We start from the raw sequence: 25,478 nt of genomic DNA, 5'->3' as shown, positions 1-25,478 counted from the left end.
AGAAACTTAATCAATTAAAATCACCAGATATATAATATATACAAGAGGACCAAGATGGTCCTGAATCGCTCACCTGTCCCCACATGACCCAGTTTTGAACTGAGTATGACTTCGTTTCATTCTATTATTTGACATAGTGACCTAGTTTTTGAGCTCATGTGACCCAGTTTTGAACCTGACCTAGATATCATCAAGATGAACATTCAGACCATTTTCGTACAGATCCCATGAAAAATATGGCCTCTAGAGACGTCACAGGTTTTTTCTATCATTTAACCTAATGACCTAGTTTTTAAAGGCACGTGACCCAGTTTTGAACTTAACCTAGATATCATGAAGGTGAACATACTCACCAATTTTCATGAAGATCCATTGAAAAGTATGGACTCTAGAGGGGTCACAAGGTTTTTCTATTTTTATACCTACTGACCTAGTTTTTGACCGCATGTGACCCAGTTTCGAACTTTAACTAGATATCATCAAGGTGAACATTCAGACCAATTTTCATGAAGATCCATTGAAAAATATGGTCTCTAGAGAGGTCACAAGGTTTTTTTATTATTTGACCTACTGACCTACTTTTTGAAGGCATGTGACCCACTTTCGAACTTGACCTAGATATCATCAAGATGAACATTCTGACCAATTTTCATACAGATCCCATGAAAAATATGGCCTCTAGAGAGGTCACAAGGTTCTTTATTATCTGACCTACTGACCTAGTTTTTGAAGGCACGTGACCCAGTTTCAAACTTGACGTCATCAAGGTGAACATTCTGACCAATTTACATGAAGATCCATTCAAAAGTATGGCCTCTAGAGAGGTCACAAGGTTTTTCTAGTTTTAGACCTACTGACCTAGTTTTTGACCGCAGTTGACCCAGTTTTGAACTTGATCTAAATATCATCAAGATAAACATTCTGACCAACTTTCATATATATCCCATGAAAAATATGGCCTTTAGAGTGGTCACAAGGTTTTTTTATTATTTGACCTACTGACCTAGTTTTTGCAGGCATGTGACCCAGTTTCGAACTTGACCTAGATATCATCAAGGTAAACATTCTGACAAATTTTCATGAACATCCATTGAAAAGTATGGCTTCTAGAGAGGTCACAAGGTTTTTCTATTTTTAGATCTACTGACCTAGTTTTGGACCGCATGTGACCCAGTTTCGAACTTGACCAAGATATCATCAAGCTGAACATTCTGACCAACTTTCATGAAGATCCCATGAAAAATGTGACCTCTAGAGTGGTCACAAGGTTTAAGTTTCAGAGTACAAATGACAAACCGTTTTACATTCGACACGGCTATGTGCTACCCATTGCTGGAACTTGCGTTTTATCTAAGTTACGATTTTCAGGAGTTTTAATTGCCACGAAAAATGATTCAACCATCTTGTTTCAGCTTTCCAAGCAAATTGTTTCAAGACTGCCATACAGTATCAACTCAACCCTGCACTTTGTGACAGGTGAGCTAACAAAAAAACATGGTGCTTCTATCTAACTTAATATGTTCCCCAATTTAAAAACATAATGAAGCAAAACCACTTGATATATAAAATACTAACTGTTCTGTAGACTTCGATTCTGCTACCTCTACCACAGGTGGGGTCTGTGAACTACCAGCAGCGGCCATCTCCTCTTCCTCATCCTCCTCATCAGAGGAGCCACCATCCTGTGCCTGTGGGGAGCGCAAGTTGAACAACATTTGCTCTGTCTTTGGCTGTGGCTTCTGACATACGTACATATTGTCCCTTCCCAAAGAGTTTACCTCTTGTAACAGCTATACAAGGAAAGAAAATATTTTTTGTTTGAATTTTTATGTTGTACCTTATTCCATTAAAAAACACGAGTATCATTGATGACCCTTTATTTCTTGTTCAATGTCTAAACATTTGACTGATATCTTAAATTATCAACTATCGCACATTAAGTTCTTTCTTTCAGCATTAATCATAACTTCCTGGAATAAGATGGCGTTATTTCTCTTTGATATGCTTTTCAATGGTTTAACTTGCCTTTCAATGGCATTAAGCTATGCAGTTCATTGTACCTCATTATATACATGTATTATTCTTGATTTGGTATCTATATGTGTGTCCCATGTATGTCAAATCTTTGTGCAATCTAAGTGACATTGTATTTTCTTCATCATTCTTCAAGCCTTTTCATAGAAACAAATTTCAGGGTCTTTATAATCAAAGATACACTTGATCACAGTAAAAGAAACACAAGACAGGTTTGAGATTTCATCTCTTTGCGAGTATGCTTAAATGTAAATATGTGGATAAGCACCTCTGATGTTAAAATTCAGACCAATCAGGGTTGTCAATAAGAACCGGCCGCCGGCCGAAATGGACGGTTCAAATGGCATTTGGGCCGGTTCAAATTCACAAAAAAAATAAAATCGGGCCTGAAATGCTAAACCCGCCGACCATAGTATTTTTAAAGTTATTTTCACAATTCTGTCACGAAAATATAACTTGTATAAAAGCTCTCCATCCAGTCTAAAAATCGATATTACCCGCGGCCGTTTCCGTTCATAATACACAGCGTGTCATCACGGGTGATGTTCAATCTTAATTGCCGAGCGATATGTCATATTCATACAGTGTATTTCATACACTGCCACGTGCCTGTCGATCTTTGATTGGACTTAAAACATGCGATAAACCAATGACAGCTTTGGATGTAGAACGCGTGACGTATTTTATCGGCAAAATTATTTAACATAACATAATAACATAACATATCATTTATTTGGCATTAAACACATTTACATTTATAGCCAAACTATTTAAGCTCCGCCTTTACAAATGATGATATACGTACGTCATCCAAGCTAACGTCAAAGAAATGAAAATCATGTTTCACGGACTGAATTAATATTAGAGATCTACATGAAAAATATTCATCAGTTATCGTAGTGTCAATGTTATATTTTGTAGCAAAAACTTCGGAATGTTGAAAGAGTGACGGGACATCCGCGATAATTTCCAAGAATTTTGAAAAATCATGAGTGACGGTCCCGATTTAAAAGAAGCAACAAGAAAAAAAAACAAATCAAATAAGTTATCCACAAGCTTCTTTATATTTAATAATCCAACATCGCTTATAACTAATCTGTAAACAACAATTTACGGATTTTTCACACCTATTTACCCCTGTGGAGTGCTGTTTATTGCATTATATAACAAAGCCAGGTGTTGATTATAATGTGTGACAACTGAGACAGATATTTAATTTCTATCAAAAAATATTAATCACAATCAAATTTAGATCAGAAAATATATTGGCTTTTACCTTTTTCTAAAAGTTTTCGAAACCGAAAGTACAGTAGTTGTCGCGCTATCAGCCGGCCGATTTTTGATAAATATTTCTCTTAAATCATTTTAATAAGAGGAAATGTCATGGCAAATTTTAATATCAGATACTGTCAAATGCTGTTAAACTGTCTGTGCACCATCATAATTTGTCAAACACATCCTTTAAAGTAGTGATTTGGTCAATGTTTACGAAAGTGTAACAGTATCCGGACATACGATTTTGGATATCCAGATTTTTGATCAATAAAAAAAATCGAGGCTAGGGGTTTTGGATACGGATAGGCGGGGATGAGAATCAAACAGTTAATTTTCTATTGTCTAAACTTATATTATTTCTTACTCCGTACATCTCGTTTTGATGGTTCTAACAGTGACATTTTTTGTCATGCCAAATTGTAAAAATTCATCTGGGGAGTCTTGTTCCCCACAAAAGAAATATGAGTACAGGTTTAATTCTCAGTAGAGTTTTGAATTTAGATATGCAGTAGTGCAATAACTATTTAATTTTGCAAAGAAGTACAACAAAGAGTTGAAGTGTGGTGACAAGTTAATTATTAACATTTCAGAACTTGAAAAATGCATTCATGAACATGTAAACTCATTTTTTTTTTTTTTTTCTCCAAATTTACCAGGTGAGCTCAAAAAATGTGAAAATAAGGGGTATATTGTATTTAAAAATGCAGTGGAAAATATGTTCTTAAATGCTCCAAAAATGCCTCAGAATGCAGGAAATGAAGCGATGAATTTCAAAATTTTCGGGGGGAGCATGCCCCCGGACCCCCCTAGATGGCCGCCTACTTTTCTATTTCAGCCTGTTCAGCAAAAACTTATTGACAACCCTGCCAATGCAATTTATAATCCTGTACTGTAGCCTGTCATATAAATAATTTTTAGAACATTTTTGTGTTTGTTGGGTTTAACGTTGCACTGACACAACTATAGGTCATATGGGGACATTCCAGCTATAAGGGTGGATGAAGACCCCAGGTGCCCCTCCCTGCATTACTTCATAACAAGCAGGCATCTGGGTAGACCCACCGACCTTCTGTAAGCCAGCTGGATGGCTTCCTCACATAGAGATTTCAACGCCCAGATAGAGGCCCAAACCCACACATGTGAGGGGCGATTTGAAGTCTGCAACCTTAACCAATCGGCCACAGAGGCCTCTTTATAGTTCAATTTTAGCAGTAAGACTTTTGATATCATTTCTTGTTTATATTTACCCTAATAATTGCCTTTGTGGCATCAATGCGTAGAGAAGGCTGATGTCTCATTAATTCATCCATAGCATTACCAAGGTTACTCGCTGTATCCCCTGAAATAAGGGTCATAGTGTAGCTACAGAGTATAGCTTAATAAAGACAATCATAATCCTAATAAGAAATCATTTAGGTCAAATGAGTGTCATAATATTTAAAATTTTCCTATAGAACACTATGATGATCCAACAGTGTACTGCTGATTATTTTTACTGGCACAAATGATACAAATTAAAATTCTAACAATTTAAACATGTTTTTTTAACCTTGAACTACTTAACTCACTTTTCATTACTGAAAGCTTTTCTAGTCAATCTTATGCTTCAATATATTTTTTTCAACAGTATTTCACTTGCATACAGTGGTAACTTCATCTAGCCAGTGTTCCTGCATTCCTTATGCCATTATTACCCTGTTCACCACAAGGCACAAAGTCCAAATATAATTCAGACATGAAGAACTAACAACCATTGCTGTACATCTCAATTTTATTTGGATTCCATCTAGGCTCCCTATAGAATGCCTTGAGCTCTACCTATTTTCATTCAGTCTTACAGCTATCAACTTAAGCTATTGCTTCACATTAACTGCAGCTTAGTTTTCTGCTTACGATGCGAACAATTTAAAATCTTACCAAATGGGTCAGCACTTCTACGTCTCCTCATTGCTGGGAGATAGTCTGGCGACAACAAAACCTTGAACAATCTTTCGAAAGGCTGACACTGTACAAATGACTCCAACCCTCGTGCATTTAGACACAGTGCACTGAACACATTTGGTAGAGAGGCTAATACTTCACGGGTAGCTGGCACCTGTTATACAACATGAGGCTAATTACACATCGATATAAATGTAGTAGAGACACAGACATTTATCACTGGTATATATCTAACAAAGGCAAAGGTTAAAGTGTACTGTTTTATATTATATTTCAGTAGGTTTTTATATGTGCGAAAAACAGTCAAATGAAACACTGGTAAAGCTGTATTTCCAAGGCAAGCTAATACTTAACCAGTCTTGAGTACATAGCAGCTTCCTCAAAAGAAAGCAGGGAGGAGATTATTTTTATATGCGTTAAATGCCATTAACCAAACTGTACCAGTACTATCTTGTTCTCTGCATGTAACTCCCAACTTTCCAACATGAATCTGAAGTAGAGGACGAATTACTTCAGACATGTTTTCTCCCCATCATACAGCCTAGTGTTCTACCCAACTGAAAGGGTTTTACTAAGGCAGAAAATACTATCATGTACATAAACATTAATTCTTAGACAGTCTATGTTGTTCTTTTCTTCAAGTCTTCTATATCCAACCCTTTTCATTTTCAAAGATGATTTTTTTTATCAAAACCTATTGAAATTGTAATAAGGTTTATCGTAAAGGAAAGCACTAACATCTTTAATGAGTAGAGCATGAAGGACAACATCAGTCAGTCCATTATCTTGTAGGGAGGACAGCAGTGACGGCTCCTGGAACACATACACTGTCACCACATCAGTTGCTGAAATATATACATTCCGTAAATCTGAATTTTCATGACAAATAACCACACAAAACAATAAGAAAACATTATGAACAGTATGATATCATTTCAACTCTACACAACCAATTCTTGTATCAAGAATTTAAAATCCAAAAACATGAATGTTCAAAAGGTCATGAAAATGAATATCTTACTGCAAAGAGGCTTAATTTTCTATAGTAGGTACATGTTAAAAAACTTGCTTATCTATCAAAGAACATTTTTCTTTGCTCAAAGAGACACCCAGGTACATTTTTTTTAGGGGGGGGGGGGTTTAACACCGTTTTTCAACAGTATTTCAGTCATATAACGGCGGGCAGTTAACCTAACCAGTGTTCCTGGATTCTGTACCAGGTCAAACCCGTTCTCCGCAAGTAACTGCCAACTTCCCCACATGAATCAGAGGTGGAGGACTAATGATTTCAGACACAGTGTCGTTTATCAAATAGTCACGGAGAACATATGCCCCACCCGAGGATCGAACTCACGACCCCGCGATCCTTAGACCAACGCTCTTACCTACTGAGCTAAGCGGGCAGGCTACACCCAGGTACAATTCGGCCCAGTAATGCATGAACAAAATCCAACACTAGAAGAACTAACTTATTTCATTTCCTTTATCAAACAGTCTATAACAATTTTCCATGATGCTAGTAAGGGAATCTTTGGTTGATCATTACAACACTTTTAAACGAAAGTAAATTTTTGGTATATTCTAGTTACAACACTGAGGATTCTCTCTTTTACTCACCAAGCAGAAACAATGATGGTCCATAATATTCTGCATTACTGATAATATGCTTCAATGATTTTGGCAGGGAACCTTCCATTACTGAAAGAAAATAGGAGCATATATCACAAACAACAATCAAAACAGTCTCTTTCACATCTTCAAGAAAATATCTGTTCTTCCTAGTCATCATCTTATCCGAATCTTTCATGTTCTAATCAAGAAGCTTTTAAACAGCTTATAAAGGAAGCAAACAATTTACCAATTAAGATACATTAGATAAAACTTGACTCATTCAAACTTCAGGATCTTAAGAATCAGTTTTTCCTGCATATATAACCCTGCATTAGTATATGATTCTCAAAAATACCACAGTTTCATGCTTACTGGGAAGATGAGCTAGCTGAATGAAAAATGATTTACTATGTTTATATAAACAAGAGGACCATGATGGTCCTGAATCGCTCACCTATCCCCACATGACCCAGTGTTCAACTGAGTATGACATCATTATTTCTATTATTTGACATAGTGACCTAGTTTTTGAGCACATGTGACCTAGATATCATCAAGATAAAAAATTCTGACCAATTTTCATGAAGATCCATTGAAAAATATGGCCTCTAGAGAGGTAACAAGGTTTTTCTATTATTTGACCTAATGGCCTAGTTTTTGAAGGCACGTGACCCACTTTTAAACTTGACCTAGATATCATCAAGGTGAACATTCTCACCAATTTCCGTGAAGATCTCGTGAGAGATATGGCCTCTAGAGAGGTCACAAGGTTTTTCTATTTTCCGACCTACTGACCTAGTTTTTGACCGCACATGACCCAGTTACAAACCTGACCTAGATATCATCAAGCTGAACATTCTCACCAATTTTCATGAAGATCCGTTAAGAAATATGGCCTCTAGAGAGGTCACAAGGTTTTTTCTATTTTTAGACCTACTGACCTAGTTGTTAACCCCACGTGACCCAGTTTCGAACTTGACTTAGATATCATCAAGGTGAACATTCTGACCAATAATCATGAAGATCTCATGAAAATTATGGCCTCTAGAGAGGTCACAAGGTTTTTCTATTTTTAGATCTACTGACCTAGTTTTTAACCCCACGTGACCCAGTTTCGAACTTGACCTAGATATCTTCAAGGTAAACACTCTGTCCAATTTTCATGAAGATCCATTGAAAAATATGGCCTCTAGAGAGGTCACAAGGTTTTCCTATTTTTAGACCTACTGACCTAGTTTTTGACTGCACGTGACCCACTTTCGAATTTGACCTAGATATCATCAAGATGAACATTCTGACCAATTTTCATGAAGATCCATTGAGAAATATGGCCTCTAGAGAGGTCACAAGGTTTTTCTATTTTTAGATCTACTGACCTAGTTTTTCACCCACACATTAACCCAGTTTCGAACATTTGACCTTTAGAGATATCATTCAAGGCTGACTACGATATTCTGACCATTTCAATGATAGATTCCCCTAATTTGAGATATAAATATGGCCTCTAGAGAGGTCACAAGGTTTTTCTATTTTTAGACCTAATGACCTAGTTTTTGACCCTACGTGACCCAGTTTCGAACTTGACCTAGATATCATCAAGGTAAACTTTCTGACCAATATTCATGAAGATCTCATGAAAAATATGGCCTCTAGAGAGGTCACAAGGTTTTTCTATTTTTAGACCTACTGACCTAGTTTTTGAACCCACGTGACCCAGTTTCGAACTTGACCTAGATATCATCAAGGTGAACATTCTGACCAGTTTTCATGAAGATCTTATGAAATATATGGCCTCTAGAGAGGTCACAAGGTTTTTCTATTTTTAGACCTACTGAACTAGTTTTTGATGGCACGTGACCCAGTTTCGAACTTGACCTAGATATCATCAAGATGAACATTCTGACCAACTTTCATAAAGATCCCATGAAAAATGTGATCTCTAGAGTGGTCACAAGCAAAAGTTTACGGACGCACGACGGACACCACGCGATCACAAAAGCTCACCTTGTCACTTTGTGACAGGTGAGCTAAAAATCATCTGCAATCAGACTCCAGTCAAGACTGCACAAATTGTCTTCAAGTTTCATTTCGCATTCTGCCCTGTCGTAAATGACCTACATGGGTCACCTTGTACACATGAATGCACTGTCCTTGTAAATTATCTGAAAACTTTAGTACATTCATGTAACCCAGCTGTTTGTTAAAGTACATCGCAAATCTGACTACAGCCAAGACTGCATACTTTTTCAACAATTTTTATTTTGCATTCTGCCCTGTCGTAAATGACCTATATGGGTCATCTCGTACACATGAATGCTATAGGTTTTTCAATATAATTTGTCTAAAGAAAAAGTAGGTTTAACTGCTATTAAATCAAAAGACTGAAATTTCACATTTTAATTGCGATCAGTTCTACAGTAAAAGAGCTACTTTTGTCACCTTCAATTAATGACTTCCATGTGATTTCAATATCTTAAAATAATCCTTCATATTTATATTCAAGAACAAGAGCTGTCTCCGTAGGATGACACATGCCCCCGATGGCACTTTGAATGAATAATTATGGCCGATGTTAGAGTTTAGGACCTTTGACCTACGGAGCTGGGTCTTGCGCACGACACATTGTCTTACTGTGTCACACATTCATGCATAGTTATTTTAAAATCCATGCATGAATGACAAAGATATGGACCGGACATGCCCATCAATGCACTATCATGAAAAATGATCTTTAAGTGTGACCTTGACCTTTGAGCTACGGACCTGGGTCTTGCGTGTGACACGTCGTCTTACTGTGGTACACATACATGCCAAGTTATTTGAAAATCCATCCACCGATGACAAAGATATGGACCGGACACGCCCATCAATGCACTATCCTTTAACATCAAAGTGTGACCTTGACCTTTGAGCTACGAACCTAGGTCTTGTGCATGACACGTCGTCTTACTGTGGTACACTTTCATGCCAAGTTATTTGAAAATCCATCCATCGATGACAAAGATATGGACCGGACACGCCCATCAATGCACTATCCTATAACGTCTAAGTGTGACCTTGACCTTTGAGCTATGGACCTGGGTCTTGCGCACTGCACGTCATCTTACTGTGGTACACATTCATGCCAAGTTATTTGAAAATCCATCCATCGATGACAAAGATATGGACCGGACACGCCCATCAATGCACTATCCTTTAACGTCTAAGTGTGACCTTGACCTTTGAGCTAAGGACCTGGGTCTTGCGCACTGCACGTCGTCTTACTGTGGTACACATTTATGCCAAGTTATTTGAAAATCCATCCATCGATGACAAAGATATGGACCGGACACGCCCATCAATGCACTATCCTTTAACGTCCAAGTGTGACCTTGACCTTTGAGCTACGGACCTGGGTCTTGCGCACTGCACGTCGTCTTACTGTGGTACACATTCATGCCAAGTTATTTGAAAATCCATCCATCGATGACAAAGATATGGACCGGACACGAAAATTGCGGACAGACCGACAGACTGACAGACAGTTCAAGAACTATATGCCTCCCTTCGGGGGCATAAAAACAAATGTACATACAAAATTTGCAAACCAAACTATAAAGGTTTGATTTTTTTAACTTTATACAATTTTACTTTTGCATTCTGCCCTGTCGTAAATGATCCAGTTAGATCACCTCGTACACATGAATGCTATCACTTCATGAATTTAATTATATGTGAAATTTTTTGTCCCTATGGACCACTGCACAATCACATGTAAAATCTAAGTGCCAAAACTCCGACAAATCTGATTTTCCATTCTACCCATAAATGCAAGAAACTTTTTTCATGAATCTGGAAAATGTGTGTTATTTTTTATACTCAACTAATAGATGTTTGTTGAAAATATTTGCAATCAAACAAGGTAAGATTGTCAAACGTTCTACAATTTTAATTTTGCATTCTGCCCTGTCGTAAATAATCCATTTAGATCACCTCGTACACATGAATGCAGCTAACTTTTCATGTATGATGTGTATTTTGGCTTTATAAACAAATGAATGTTTGCTGATTGTACTTGCAATCAATCATTAGGTATGAATGCCAAAACTTCTACAGTTTTAATTTTGCATTCTGCCCTGTCGTAAATGAACCAGTTAGATCACCTTGTACACATGAATGCAGGTAACTTTTCATGTATGATTAGTATTTTTGCTTTGTAAAACAAATGAATGTTTGCTGATTGTATCTGCAATCAAACATTAGGTATGAATGCCAAAACTTCTACAGTTTTAATTTTGCATTCTGCCCTGTCGTAAATGAACCAGTTAGATCACCTCGTACACATGAATGCAGTAACTTTTCATGTACTTTGTGTATTTTTGCTTTATAAACAAATAATGTTTGCTGAATGTATTTGCAATCAAACCTTATGTATGAATGCCAAAACTTCTACAGTTTTAATTTTGCATTCTGCCCTGTCGTAAATGAACCAGTTAGATCACCTCGTACACATGAATGCAGTAACTTTTCATGTATTTTTGCTTTATAAACAAATGAATGTTTGCTGAATGTATTTGCAATCAAACATTTGGTATGAATGCCAAAACTTCTACAGTTTTAATTTTGCATTCTGCCCTGTCGTAAATGAACCAGTAAGATCACCTCGTACACATGAATGCAGTAACTTTTCATGTATTTTTGCTTTATAAACAAATGAATGTTTGCTGAATGTATTTGCAATCAAACATTTGGTATGAATGCCAAAACTTCTACAGTTTTAATTTTGCATTCTGCCCTGTCGTAAATGAACCAGTTAGATCACCTCGTACACATGAATGCAGCAACTTTTCATGTACGTTGTGTATTTTTGCTTTATAAACAAATGAATGTCTGCTGAATGTATCTGCAATCAAACATTTGGTATGAATGCCAAAACTTCTACAGTTTTAATTTTGCATTCTGCCCTGTCGTAAATGAACCAGTTAGATCACCTCGTACACATGAATACAGTAACTTTTCATGTACTTTGTGTATTTTTGCTTTATAAACAAATGAATGTTTGCTGAATGTATTTGCAATCAAACATTTGGTATGAATGCCAAAACTTCTACAGTTTTAATTTTGCATTCTGCCCTGTCGTAAATGAACCAGTTAGATCACCTCGTACACATGAATGCAGTAACTTTTCATGTACTTTGTGTATTTTTGCTTTATAAACAAATGAATGTTTGCTGAATGTATTTGCAATCAAACATTTGGTATGAATGCCAAAACTTCTACAGTTTTAATTCTGCATTCTGCCTTGTCCTAAATAAACCAGTTAACTTAGATCACCTCATACACATGAATGCAGGTAACTTTTCATGTATTTTGTGTATTTTTGCTTTATAAACAAATGAATGTTTGCTGAATGTATTTGCAATCAAACATTATGTATGAATGCCAAAACTTCTACAGTTTTAATTTTGCATTCTGCCCTGTCGTAAATGAACCAGTTAGATCACCTCGTACACATGAATGCAGTAACTTTTCATGTATTTTTGCTTTATAAACAAATGAATGTTTGCTGAACGTATTTGCAATCAAACATTTGGTATGAATGCCAAAACTTCTACAGTTTTAATTTTGCATTCTGCCCTGTCGTAAATGAACCAGTAAGATCACCTCGTACACATGAATGCAGGTAACTTTTCATGTATTTTGTGTATTTTTGCTTTATAAACAAATGAATGTTTGCTGAATGTATTTGCAATCAAACATTTGGTATGAATGCCAAAACTTCAACAGTTTTAATTTTGCATTCTGCCCTGTCGTAAATTAACCAGTTAGATCACCTCGTACACATGAATGCAGTAACTTTTCATGTACGTTGTGTATTTTTGCTTTATAAAGAAATGAATGTCTGCTGAATGTATTTGCAATCAAACATTTGGTATGAATGCCAAAACTTCTACAGTTTTAATTTTGCATTCTGCCCTATCGTAAATGAACCAGTTAGATCACCTCGTACACATGAATGCAGGTAACTTTTCATGTATTTTGTGTATTTTTGCTTTATAAACAAATGAATGTCTGCTGAATGTATTTGCAATCAAACATTTGGTATGAATGCCAAAACTTCTACAGTTTTAATTTTGCATTCTGCCCTGTCGTAAATGAACCAGTTAGATCACCTCGTACACATGAATGCAGGTAACTTTTCATGTTTTTTGTGTATTTTTGCTTTATAAACAAATGAATGCTTGCTGAATGTATTTGCAATCAAACATTAGGTATGAATGCCAAAACTTCTACAGTTTTAATTTTGCATTCTGCCCTGTCGTAAATGAACCAGTTAGATCACCTCGTACACATGAATGCAGGTAACTTTTCATGTACTTTGTGTATTTTTGCTTTATAAACCAATGAATGTTTGCTGAATGTATTTGCACTCAAACATTATGTATGAATGCCAAAACTTCTCTAGTTTTAATTTTGCATTCTGCCCTGTCGTAAATGAACCAGTTAGATCACCTCGTATACATGAATGCAGGTAACTTTTCATGTACGTTGTGTATTTTTTGCTTTATAAACAAATGAATGTTTGTGGAATGTATTTGCAATCAAACATTAGGAACGAATGCCAAAACATTCTACAGATTTACGTTTGCATTCTGCCCTGTCATAAATGAACCTTTTAGATCACCTCGTACACATGAATGCAGGTAACTTTTCATGTACTTTGTGTATTTTTGCTTTAAAAAAACAAATGAATGTTTGCTGAATGTATTTGCAATCAAACATTAGATATGAATGCCAAAACTTCTACAGTTTTAATTTTGCATTCTGCCCTGTCGTAAATGAACCAGTAAGATCATCTCGTACACATGAATGCAGGAACTTTTCATGCATGTTGTGTATTTTTGCTTAATAACCTGTCGTAAATGAACTAGTTTATAAGTTAGATCACCTCGTACACATGAATGCAGGTAACTTTTCATGTATGTTGTGTATTTTTTGCACTATAAACAAATGAATGTTTGTTGGATGTATTTGCATACAAAACATTAGATATTAATGCCAATACTTCTACAATTATAATTTTGCATTCTGCCCTGTCGTAAATGAACCAATTAGATCACCTCGTACACATGAATGCATTTCAATTTTTGTTCCGGTATAAATCTGTGCATTTTTGCATTTTCAACAAATGAAGAATGTTCAATACATTAACAACAAGAGGACCATGATGGTCCTGAATCGCTCACCTATCCCCACATGACCTAGTGTTGAACTGAGTATGACGTCGTTATTTCTATTTCTATTTGACACAGTGACCTAGATATCATCAAGATAAAAAATTCTGACCAATTTTCATGAAGATCCATTGAAAAATATGACCTCTAGGAAGGTCACAAGGTTTTTCAATTATTTGACCTAATGACCTAGTTTTTGAAGGCACGTGACCCACTTTTGAACTTTACCTAGATATCATCAAGGTGAACATTCTCACCAATTTTCCTGAAGATCTCATGAAAAATATGGCATCTAGAGAGGTCACAAGGTTTTTCTATTTTTTTGACCTACTGACCTAGTTTTTGACCGCACATGACCCAGTTACGAACTTGGCCTAGGTATCATCAAGCTGAACATTCTCACCAATTTTCATGAAGATCCATTGAGAAATATGGTCTCTAGAGACGTCACAAGGGTTTTCTATTTTTAGACCTACTGACCTATTTTTTAACCGCACGTGACCCAGTTTCGAATTTGACCTAGATATCATCAAGGTGAACATTCTGACCAATTTTCATGAAGATCTCTTGAAAAATATGGCCTCTAGAGAGGTCACAAGGTTTTTCTATTTTTAGATCTACTGACCTAGTTATTGACCGCACGTGAACCAGTTTCGAACTTGACCTAGATATCATCAAGGTGAACATTCTGACTAATTTTCATACAGATCCCATGAAAAATATGGCCTCTAGAGAGGTCACAAAGTTTTTCTATTTTCAGACCTACTGACCTAGTTTTTGACCGCACGTGACCCAGTTTCAAACTTGACCTAGAAATCATCAAGGAGAACATTCTGACCAATTTTCATGAAGATCTCTTGAGAAATATGGCCTCTAGAGAGGTCACAAGGTTTTTCTATTTTTAGACCTACTGACCTAGTTTTTGACCCCACGTGACCCAGTTTCGAACTTGACCTAGATATCATCAAGCTGAACATTCTGACCAATTTTCATGAAAATCCATTGAGAAAGATGGCCTCTAGAGAGGTCACAAGGTTTTTCTATTTTTAGACCTACTGACCTAGTTTTTGACCCCACATGACCCAGTTTCGAACTTGACCTAGATATCATCAAGGTGAACATTCTGACCAATTTTCATGAAGATCTCATGAAAAATATGGCCTCTAGAGAGGTCACAAGGTTTTTCTATTTATAGACCTACTGACCTAGTTTTTGACTGCATGTGACCCAGTTTCGAACTTGACCTAGATATCATCAAGATGAACATTCTGACCAACTTTCATAAAGATCCCATGAAAAATGTGACCTCTAGAGTGGTCACAAGCAAAAGTTTACGCACGCACGGACGGACGACGGACGCCACGCGATCACAAAAGCTCACCTTGTCACTTTGTGACAGGTGAGCTAATAAAAACAACAGATGTAAGTTTAAATTTCTAGAAGTCTAATTTTACTAGCTTATACTTACAGTGCCTCATACTTTCAGAAAATGAGGGATCTGGTATGGCCTTCTTCAGGAAATTTAGCATTGACTTGAGAAGTGCCGCTCTCTGAGGAAAACACTGACGTCCTGAAAGTACATAAATTTTCAACAAATGGACAACAAAAATAACACACTCAGTTGTACTTTTACCTATTATGTGTAGGACAAGTTAGTTATAAAGCAGAATAATTTAGTTTGACTACAATTTCATTTTTTTTTTTTAAATTAAAATTTCATTTTTTGTCTTTTCAAGTCATAAACCCTTAGATTTTCGACTTGAAAGATTAAGTTTACAGTGTTTGATGGAATTTAACTTCATGGACCATTATATCAAAATCCATAAAGATATTGTGCACTGAACTTTAACTTACAGGGTTAGACACTTACTTATTTGAACAAGGTTCCCAAAGGAATCTCTACTTTTTAAATCTGGGGGTCCTCCTCAGGCTTTGGGATCCCTCATAATATGATATATAAAAACAATCACAACAGGTGTCTTATGAGAAGTTACGGTCGTACCCTAGTGGGATTCAAACCCGCAACCTCTGTATTGAGTGGCTGACACCTTAACTACTACAGAAGAATGTATCCAAACTGATATCAATTTACATGTTTGCCAATGTCAAGACAAGGTCTCGACTTTGGAGACACTTGTATCTTATAGATATAATCATTGTCAAGTCTATTGTGACAACCACTAAAAATTATAATATCAAAAAAAAAAATTCTTGAAATTCTTGACTTCTCTTCATATATTTTAAAATATAAAATCTTAATATTACCTGGCATTCATATTTCCGATGATGCAAAATTTATTGTAGTTTCTCTTTGAGGTTTGAAGATATAAAGTGTTAAAGTAAGGGAATTATATTTTTAGGCATAAAATTCTGTTTTGGATTACTTTCACATTGAAATTCATATACAATTTCATTTTGATGTTTGAAAGCTTGATTTATAGTTAATAGACTTCTCTTCCGAATCGGAATCGGTAAGTATTTATATAAAAAAACAACCATCAAACTGAATAACACTACACTACAAAAGTAACGGATCGTAAAATTTCTGAAAGTGCAAAAACATCGCCGAGATCGAGACTCGTAAACAGTATTCTTGTGCTAAAAATTAAAATATTTTTAGATAATATTACGTAATATTTTGATCATCAAACGTCCATACATCACGGGTGACTTCCGCTGCAATTAACTCTTAGGGTGTCATAAAATATTTGGAAGCCGCGGTCCTTCTGTTTTGATTAACACTTCCCGTTATGTAAGGCCATAAATTCCAAGCCATCATGAACACAAATTGTTGTTCAGGGAAAATCTGCATGTATCACGCGTGACCTTCATGACCTAACACTTTTAAAAATACTTAGGTTGTTATTTTTAGAACGAGGAAAGTCCCGCGGCGCGAACCGGCCAGCTCAGTAATTTTCCATGACGTACTGGTAGCGTCGTGCACTTGTAGGAAAAAACCCCGGTGACGGTGTCTTTCTTTGCAAAGTACTCGATATATTTAAATAGTAACCACATGATCTTGTACGTAAATAATGATTACGAAATCCCATATTTTGAGTTAGTAAACATCCGGAATTTGTTTCTTTAGGAAAAGAACGATAAAGCGATTGATCATGAGACACGGGATAAAACGATTCTGTTCAAATGGCCATTAATCGGTATTATACGTTTCTATCTGGTTGATAGATACGGTGATAAACGTATCGATGTGGGAAAGGGTTAAAATATTTTTCAAACAGGTATTTATCTTTTACTTTTTAGATATCATTGACAAAAAAATAGGTATCCAGCCGGAATCCCAGCTTTTAGAAGTTGGTGTTCCTCCTCAAAATTTGGGATCCTCGGGCCCCCGGGACACCGTAAGTGTCGAACCCTGACTTACTTTTTCCTGTGAATGAAACCAACAGTGTTGGAGTCTATTATTTATAGTAGGCAAGTTTAATTGCCATTTAACTTCGCTGATAATATATATACTCCTTCCTTTATTTCGTAGCATTTTTGATGCAGGAGACACAAATTCGACCAGTATTTTTTTTTATTTCAACTTATGGAAAAATCAAAGATAGTTCACCTGTTTTAGCTGCTGAGTAGTCAGGTAATGTAGTTTGACTAGAGCCTCCTGTTATCCCAGTAGACGTTGAAGGCTGTGGTTCATCAACGCTTGAACCTTGATCTTCCATTGTCGGAGTATCACTGTGATGCTCCGGACTGGCAGCATCAGTTTCCATTGCAAGAGGTGGTGATTCTGGCTGCAACTCCATAGTCGTGTCCAGATGACGTGGACGGATTTCGAATGACTGAACCTGTCTACAGATTCCAACTTCATGCTGTTAATTTGAAAATGTAACTACTAAACTTGTTTGTTAATACGGACATTTTAATAGATTCATTCTACTCTTTGATCCACGTAATTGTAACAAGCTTTTATTGTAAATAAGGTATACATCAGATGGTGGAAGTAGAATACTTTTTAATTTTTAAGATATCTGTAATAAAGTAACTTTTATGACCAAAAATGTATTCAGTGTCACATCAGAAACAAGGTTGAAACACTAATACCATTAACCTTTTGTTAACTACATTTAACATGAATTAAATGCTAGACCAAAGTAGCTTTTTTTGCATATTATAAAATCACTATCATCCAGGGTCTTGATGGAAAGTGTCACACTATCACGAACACCATTTAGTGGTCTCACCTCTAATCTGTTGATAAATGCTGTCAGCCCACCCTGTGTCTGAAAAGCTGCCATGTCTAGGTTGGTGATCAAATCCACAACTCGCACTGCCCGAGTGGCAAACTGAAATATCAACAGTTTAACTCTAACATATTAACCAACAACAGTGTGATGTCGTACAGACCTTCACAGTATGTATTTTTGCAAAATGAAATATACATTTCACATTTCCCAACCTTTATCTGCATTATTATCAAGCCAAAATCTTCACAAACGTTAATCAGTTAAAACTTGAGAAGTGACGAAAGCATTTCCAACTCTGAATTTGAGATTGCTTTTAGCTTTGACAATCCAGAATATTTCAGTACTCACAGTAATATGATCATGTCCCTCTCCATACCAGTTGATGACTTTGAGCAAAGACTCCATCATACCACAGGACACTAATGCTTCCACACCTGTAACATACATAACAAAATCTTTCCTTGAAACTACAATAATATGAGCCGCGCCACAAGAAAACCAACATAGTGGCTTTGCGACCAGCATGGATCCAGACCAGCCTACGCATCCGCGCAGTCTGGTCAGAATCCATGCTGTTCGTTAAAGGTTTCTCTAATTGCAACAGGCTTTGAAAGCGAACAGCATGGATCCTGACCAGACTGCACAGATGCGCAGGCTGGTCTGGATCCATGCTGGTCGCAAATGCACTATGTTGATTTTCTCACAGCGCCGCTCATATGGTTCTTATATGGAAAAATGCCCTACATTTTTGTTTGTGTAAAACTGATATATCTTTCACCAAGTGAGAGTGAAACACAGATATTTTCTTCCTACACCTTTCATAAATAGATTGCTTTTGGCGTTCATGTCTGAAATTTGATCTTACATGTAAAACAAAAGAATTCTTTCTCTTTTATGTATTTTAAACCATATGTATGTAGAAAATTCGCTACCAAACTAAAGGTTTGATTTATCGAATTTCCCACATTTTAATTTAGCATTCTGCCCTGTCGTAAATGACCCAGTTAGGTCACCTCGTACACATGAATGCAATGTCTCTATAAATTTTTTTTTGTTGGATTTAACGTCCAGCTTTAATGGTGGAGGAAGACCCCAGGTGCCCCTCCGTGCATTATTTCATCATTAGCGGGCACCTGGGTAGAACCACCGACCTTCCATAAGCCAGCTGGATGGCTGCCTCACAAATCTATAAACAGAAACTGTGTAGAAAATAGATATTGATCACAACTGGACATTTCTTTTTTTTGTACTTTGGGGTATTTTTACCAATAATAACCTAATTTATTCCCAAAAGAGGATACAAGATGATTTAACAATGACAAAATCAGAAAAATTCTGACTTAAAATAGCAACTGCTTCTTGAAGGAAAAATCTGAAAAATTCTGACTTACAATAGCAACTGCTTCTTGAATGAAGTTCCACTAGGATTTAATTACAGTTTTGAGTATGGATATCTTATGAATTTCTCACAACCAGCTTAAAATGTAAAGAAAAACTTCTTCCACAGCTAAAAGCAAATCATTACACAGTCCTCACTGACTTCAACAACTCTGCTAAAATACCATTTCATTATGGTCTTTGTACGCAAGAAATAAATCTTGAAACAAATAAGTCCAACAAATACAGATTAATTTGCATACTCACCATTTTCGTAGCTTGCTAGATGGTAAAGAAAGGAGAACAAGGCAGTTGCATAGGGCTGTGGAAATGCTTTCAATTCTGCATCTACAAGAATAAAAGATGTATGCGCACAAAAATTCATTATATAATAGTATGACTAACGTGTTCTTAAAGTAATCTTAATCAAGCTTACTGTAACATCATTTTATCTGAACAGCAACGTTAGTTTGTAAATTGAGGCAAAATGAAAGAAAGTTAGTCTGCTACCAATAAGAGTGACTTTACACTACTTAGAATTCTAGATAATGCATACCTGTCATATGTTGTATACAGTTCCTGACCAAAACTGGAAGAAAACCATGGTATGATCCTGCTCCTGTTGCATCTATTATATTGGTCAATCTGTAAAGCATTTGAAGATTTCATGGCCATTAATTTCTTTTTCTTCGATTTTACATTTTTAAATATAAATGCAAAGTTTTACCATTTCTGTGAGCCTGCCAGCTTAGCTCAGTAGGTACAGCGTTGGTCTATGGATTGCGGGGTCGCAAGTTTGATCCTCGGGCGGGGCGTATGTTCTCCGTGACTATTTGATAAACGACATAGTGTCTGAAATCATTAGTCCTCCACCTTTGATTCATGTGGGGAAGTTGGCAGTTACTTGCAACGGGAACAGGTTTGTCCTGGTACAGAATCCAGGAACGCTGGTTATTTTAACTGCCCGTCATTACATGACTGAAATACTGTTGAAAAACAGCATTAAACTCAAAACAAAACCAATTCTGTGCATGTTAAAAGGTCAATAAATAATTTTTTTTATCGAAAAGGTGCTATACCATTCTTCAATGGTAACTTATCAATCACCCTGAATCAACTCATCTGATTAAAAATATTCTTATTTCTTAGTAGGTAACGATTGGGTTGTTTTTTTTTCTAATTTAAATCAGCACTTTGCTCAGTGAACATTTAATGCAGCTGCACTAAATGATAGATTCTTTAAACTGCAAGTTTTGAAAATTCAGCATCATGAAATATAAGACTTACTTTGGGTTTCTTTCAAGATGTATTATGGAAGTCAAAGTTCTTAAAGCAGCACTTTTTATCTCCTGAAAAATATAACAACAGACCATTATTGATTGGTTTCACTCACGGCAAAAGCAAAACAGTTTCTTCAAATGAGAGATCTAACCTTATTTCAGCTATAAAAAGAGGAACAACAGCTGTTTGAAAAACACATGTGCACCACTGACGGCACCTCAAAGGTAATATGTAATTTTCAGTTTCAAGTATGCACTGATCACGACTTTCGATATTCACAACTATAAGAGGACATCTACTGACCTTAGGCAATCATCTTACGCCCTGTCCCAGTGTTCATAGCTGGTCAAAAGTCGTTTTGCAGTATAGAGGTCACCAGGTCAGTGTTTATTTTGTATTAGTTCATGCTTTGTTTTCAAATTTTTATTACTTTACCAATAGAGATGGCAGATTGATCTGGCTTATTAATAATCTAAACCAAACAGAACTATCACAGCTTACCACTAAATTTTCCTTCTTCAGTTCTACAATATCTACAAGTTCTTCAATAAAGCCGGGATACAACAGTGAGTTGATGTTCTCTTGCATTGCATTGGAATAAACTGTAACAAACACATATATACATGTACATATAAATATATTATTGGACAAAACAAGTATTAAAGTTTCACTACAAAAGCTACAGTCTTTAGTAATCTATTAAGAATAATGCCCCTCCAAAGTTCTGAACTTAGAAACATTCCTATGGGTACCATCCATGAACATGTTCAATCAAAGCCTCCAAAATTTTAACTTTTGTTGTGTTGGGTGACCAGTGGAGTTTCCACTTTTTCTATTACATGCAAAATAAGAACACCTATACTGATCAAACAAAAAGTTAAAGATGTCCGTGGTTTAAAGTGCACTCTGAATTTCATTTGCTCAAGTTCTGTCAATCGCAAGTAGCAAAGCCCTAATTTACATAATGTTCTTGATTATATGCTGTTTGCTGCCGATTCTTTTTCAAACTTTCTAAACACCAATTTACTGGTACATGAATAAGATACTCCACTAAGAAAATCAATTATGATAGAAAATATTTAAATCTGTAAGTTTTGTGGAACTACATCAGGGCTTTTTTCCCCTATAAATCTACCTCCGGTAAAAGGAGGTAATCCCAATGCAAATCAAAGGCCTGAAGGGCCTGAGTCGGCTAATGATTGATGTACTGACAGTATAGTCTACCAGTTTCAGTTTGTTTTTAGTTTATTTCTTAAAATTTCATAACACAGCTCGATATTTACCCAAAATATTATATCCGGATACGATTACACTTTTCTCCAGTTTCAACAATATATTTTACAAATTGTGATGATACGAAGACATTTAGCAGCAATTGGCAGTATTTGACATTGAATTGAAGTTTACGGTTAAATTACCTCTTATTTAAATCTTTTCATAAAAAAGTTGTTTCGTTTCGTGAAAGCAGCCAAACATAGACAATCTACTTTCGATTTCAAAAACTACAAGAAAATACAATTTAATGTTTCGCCAATTTGTTTATTTCTTGAAAAATAAGAATTAAAATCATTTTTAATATCAGCAGTAACTAAACAAACCAGTAAGAGCTTCTTCTTCCGATAATTTATCCGTTTACTGACTGCAAAATTCAACCCACGCAAAGTTTATAGAAATCATACGATGCGTGTTTACGTTCAATGTGGGAGAATTAAGGCTGATCGGCTATGTTACCTAACGCATCCAGCCGATTCAGATTTTGTTTTTAAAAAAGCATTGTGTGCGTTTCTGTAATTTTATATACGTTTTTATACGCTTAGAAATTATTAGACATGCGTATTTGCATTATTTCTATACGTAATTTACGCTAATACGCATCTTATCTGGAGCCCTGTGGAACTATTTTTTGTCTTTCGCTGGATGTTACCCAAGCTTTGTAAGCCTGCGCAATTCTTAAAATGCACATTTATGCTTAATGAGTTACATTCGAGTATTGCACAATTACAAGTCATAAATATGACAGATTACATCTTATACTGGTCATAGCAAAGGGAATTGACACAACTTAACTTCATTCATGCAGTGAACTGTTTGAAGTTTGAGAAATCTAATGGAACTACATCCCTTCACGTGTTATTTGGTCCATTTAGAGAATCGCTGAACAGCAAGGACTCGTCAAAAGGCTTTCAGCCTTTAGCCGACTCAAAAAGTATGGTTTTTTCCCAAAGTTGAATTTAAAATTCCGAAATGATTATACCTTTTAGGGTTTTTGCTGTTTTAAAATAGTTTTGCTAATTTGTATGTATATTTAGGTAAATTATAATACAGTTAAATGCAATTCATTAATATTTCACACAAAAACACATTTATGTAGATTTTGGCAATTTGCAAATTGTCCCAATCAAGACAATTTCCGAGAGCATTTTCCCAATTCCACCGGTGTCGGTGGCATTTCCAAATTGATGAAAAAAAAGGCCTGTACATTAAGTAGGACAGTCTGACAATTTACTTAAAATGGAAATACAACTTTTAATAACACAGAAGTGCATTTTATATTGACACAATATTCTGGACCTACCTAAAATAGCTATGGACTGTAACCGTGCCTGTACACATTGTACTCTACATTCATACTTTGTAAACAGATGAGCCAGTCTAATATGTGTGTACAACAGTGTCTGAAATCAAGAATAACACCAGTCATTAACCTTTTACCTTTTTTTGTCACTTGATACTTTATCCACAATAGAGCGCAAAATTGATCGCTTTTGCTTGCGATTCACTCTGGTACACTTTTTCCTATGAATATATTTCTATTTTCTGTCCATTTCCAATCAACTTTCTGTTTGAAATCCTTCCATGTTTTCCACATGGGAAAAGATAAATAGAACTTCAATTATAAATCAATACCAAGCATTATCAAATCAATTCACCATTCTGCTCAACCTTTCAACAATTAGCAATCATCAACATGTAAATTACCCTTTCAATCTACTTAAGCAACTAATACTGGCAATGATTTTGAATAAAAACAGCTCCGAAAATGCTTTTCTTATCAGCAATTTATCCAGACTCTGTCTTAAATAGTGGGAAGTTGTTTCTTTTGAAGTACACACTTCCATCTGATTTCTTACCTGTTTGTTTTCTGGTATCCTGTATTTACTGACAAGCTCCTCCATGATCTGAGAAGGTAACTGGTCGTACTGGTCCACATTCTCTATATGTATAGATGTAATAATGTTTGAAGTACCCTGCAATGTACAATCATTCATGTATTCTTGTCAATTTTATCATAACTAATAAATACAAAACCACATTTCTCTGTAGATCCCAGCTGAAATGCACAAGACTCTTCTGTTTTCTACACTACTGTGAAATCATTAATATTTGTGGAGGACTAATTTTCGTGGATTTCGTGGTTGAGTCAATCCATGATATTTAAATTAATCCCAACAAACAAGTAAAATGCTTGTTCATTTTATGTACAAAAGTTGAAATCCACGATTCATATTCCCACGAAACTGCTCTTTTGACCAAAACCACAAAATTTCATACCCACGAAATTAAATGATTTTACAGTAATTGGTTACCAAGCATTCTTTTAAACATTTGCTTTCATACATCGCTAAAGTGCGCTAATAAACATACATGTTCCACCCAAAAGCTCATAAAGGGCTGGATAGAAAACTTTGACTGCAATGACTCTTACTATAGTTTCTTTTAAGAATGCAACACATTTCACGTATACATGTCTATCAATCATGGTCTGCTCTAATGAATTAGTATGTTTTCAATGAAATTTGCATCATTTTAATTGTAAACTTGATTGCATGTATGCCATTAATGTACAAGATAAATCAATACTGTCCACTCTGTAATATGGTAAATATTTTAGGTGCTGTCTAAATAGTTTTGTAATTAGAATGAATGCAACAATTCTTTTGGGAATAGCTGTAACACAAGCATTCTGTCATCTCCTTTATGTATTATCTTTCACTAGGTCAAGAACCATGTCTGGTCTTAAAAAGTGCATAACTTCACATGTTGAATAACATTCCAATTATAGAATAGTTCTATGACGCATGGTCAAACAGATATATATATATATATATATATATATATATATATATATATATATATATGGACAGACCCCCCCACTACCCGCCCCCCAAACAACACATCAAACAAAAGAAAGGATATGATGGTTTTTTTCTTAACACATGAAAAGAAACCGGCAATATACTCAATGAATGTTAGTGCATGCAAAATCAACTCATCTGAAATAACCCAGTACTATAAAATACCTTTCTGGAATTCTTCTCCTCTGGATTTTCATGGTAAAATTCAAAATGCAGTGTTGTAGCACTACCGGGAAAACTCTGAAAATGTGGGAAAAAAACCTACTCAAACAACTGTCTAGCTAATCAATTTCCAGGTTAACAATACTTCATTCGCTCTCTTCCAAAAATGCGGTTTTTACTTCTTAAGAACTGCAAGTGTCCAACATAAACTGGCCAGTAATTCCCTTTTTTATATGTAAATACAA

The 25,478-nt window shown here is 35.7% G+C and overlaps 1 protein-coding gene across 4 annotated transcripts in view; it reads right to left on the bottom strand.

Annotated features, from left to right (window-relative positions):
- Positions 1-25,478, bottom strand: part of LOC123530482 (E3 ubiquitin-protein ligase HUWE1-like) — a 110,668-nt gene that overhangs the window by 74,375 nt on the left and 10,815 nt on the right. For 3 of the 4 annotated variants that reach the window (XM_045311256.2, XM_053521299.1, XM_053521301.1), the window contains exons 7-22: positions 25,237-25,311; positions 24,067-24,183; positions 23,511-23,610; positions 21,437-21,537; positions 20,942-21,003; positions 20,211-20,299; positions 19,922-20,002; positions 18,626-18,711; positions 18,275-18,376; positions 17,647-17,902; positions 15,544-15,645; positions 6,868-6,948; positions 5,989-6,095; positions 5,227-5,404; positions 4,557-4,648; positions 1,576-1,790 (exon numbers count right to left, since the gene is read on the bottom strand). In XM_045311256.2, coding sequence (XP_045167191.2) covers positions 1,576-1,790; positions 4,557-4,648; positions 5,227-5,404; positions 5,989-6,095; positions 6,868-6,948; positions 15,544-15,645; positions 17,647-17,902; positions 18,275-18,376; positions 18,626-18,711; positions 19,922-20,002; positions 20,211-20,299; positions 20,942-21,003; positions 21,437-21,537; positions 23,511-23,610; positions 24,067-24,183; positions 25,237-25,311 — 1,844 coding nt within the window. The remainder of the gene's footprint in view (positions 1-1,575; positions 1,791-4,556; positions 4,649-5,226; positions 5,405-5,988; positions 6,096-6,867; positions 6,949-15,543; positions 15,646-17,646; positions 17,903-18,274; positions 18,377-18,625; positions 18,712-19,921; positions 20,003-20,210; positions 20,300-20,941; positions 21,004-21,436; positions 21,538-23,510; positions 23,611-24,066; positions 24,184-25,236; positions 25,312-25,478) is intronic. The other variant, XM_053521300.1, reaches the window with a different exon arrangement.

The sequence above is a fragment of the Mercenaria mercenaria genome, chromosome 13 (genome assembly GCF_021730395.1).
Source record: "Mercenaria mercenaria strain notata chromosome 13, MADL_Memer_1, whole genome shotgun sequence".
Taxonomy (NCBI): domain Eukaryota; kingdom Metazoa; phylum Mollusca; class Bivalvia; order Venerida; family Veneridae; genus Mercenaria; species Mercenaria mercenaria.
The sequence above is the reverse complement of the archived record's forward strand: the minus strand, read 5'-3'. Positions and strand labels throughout refer to the sequence as shown.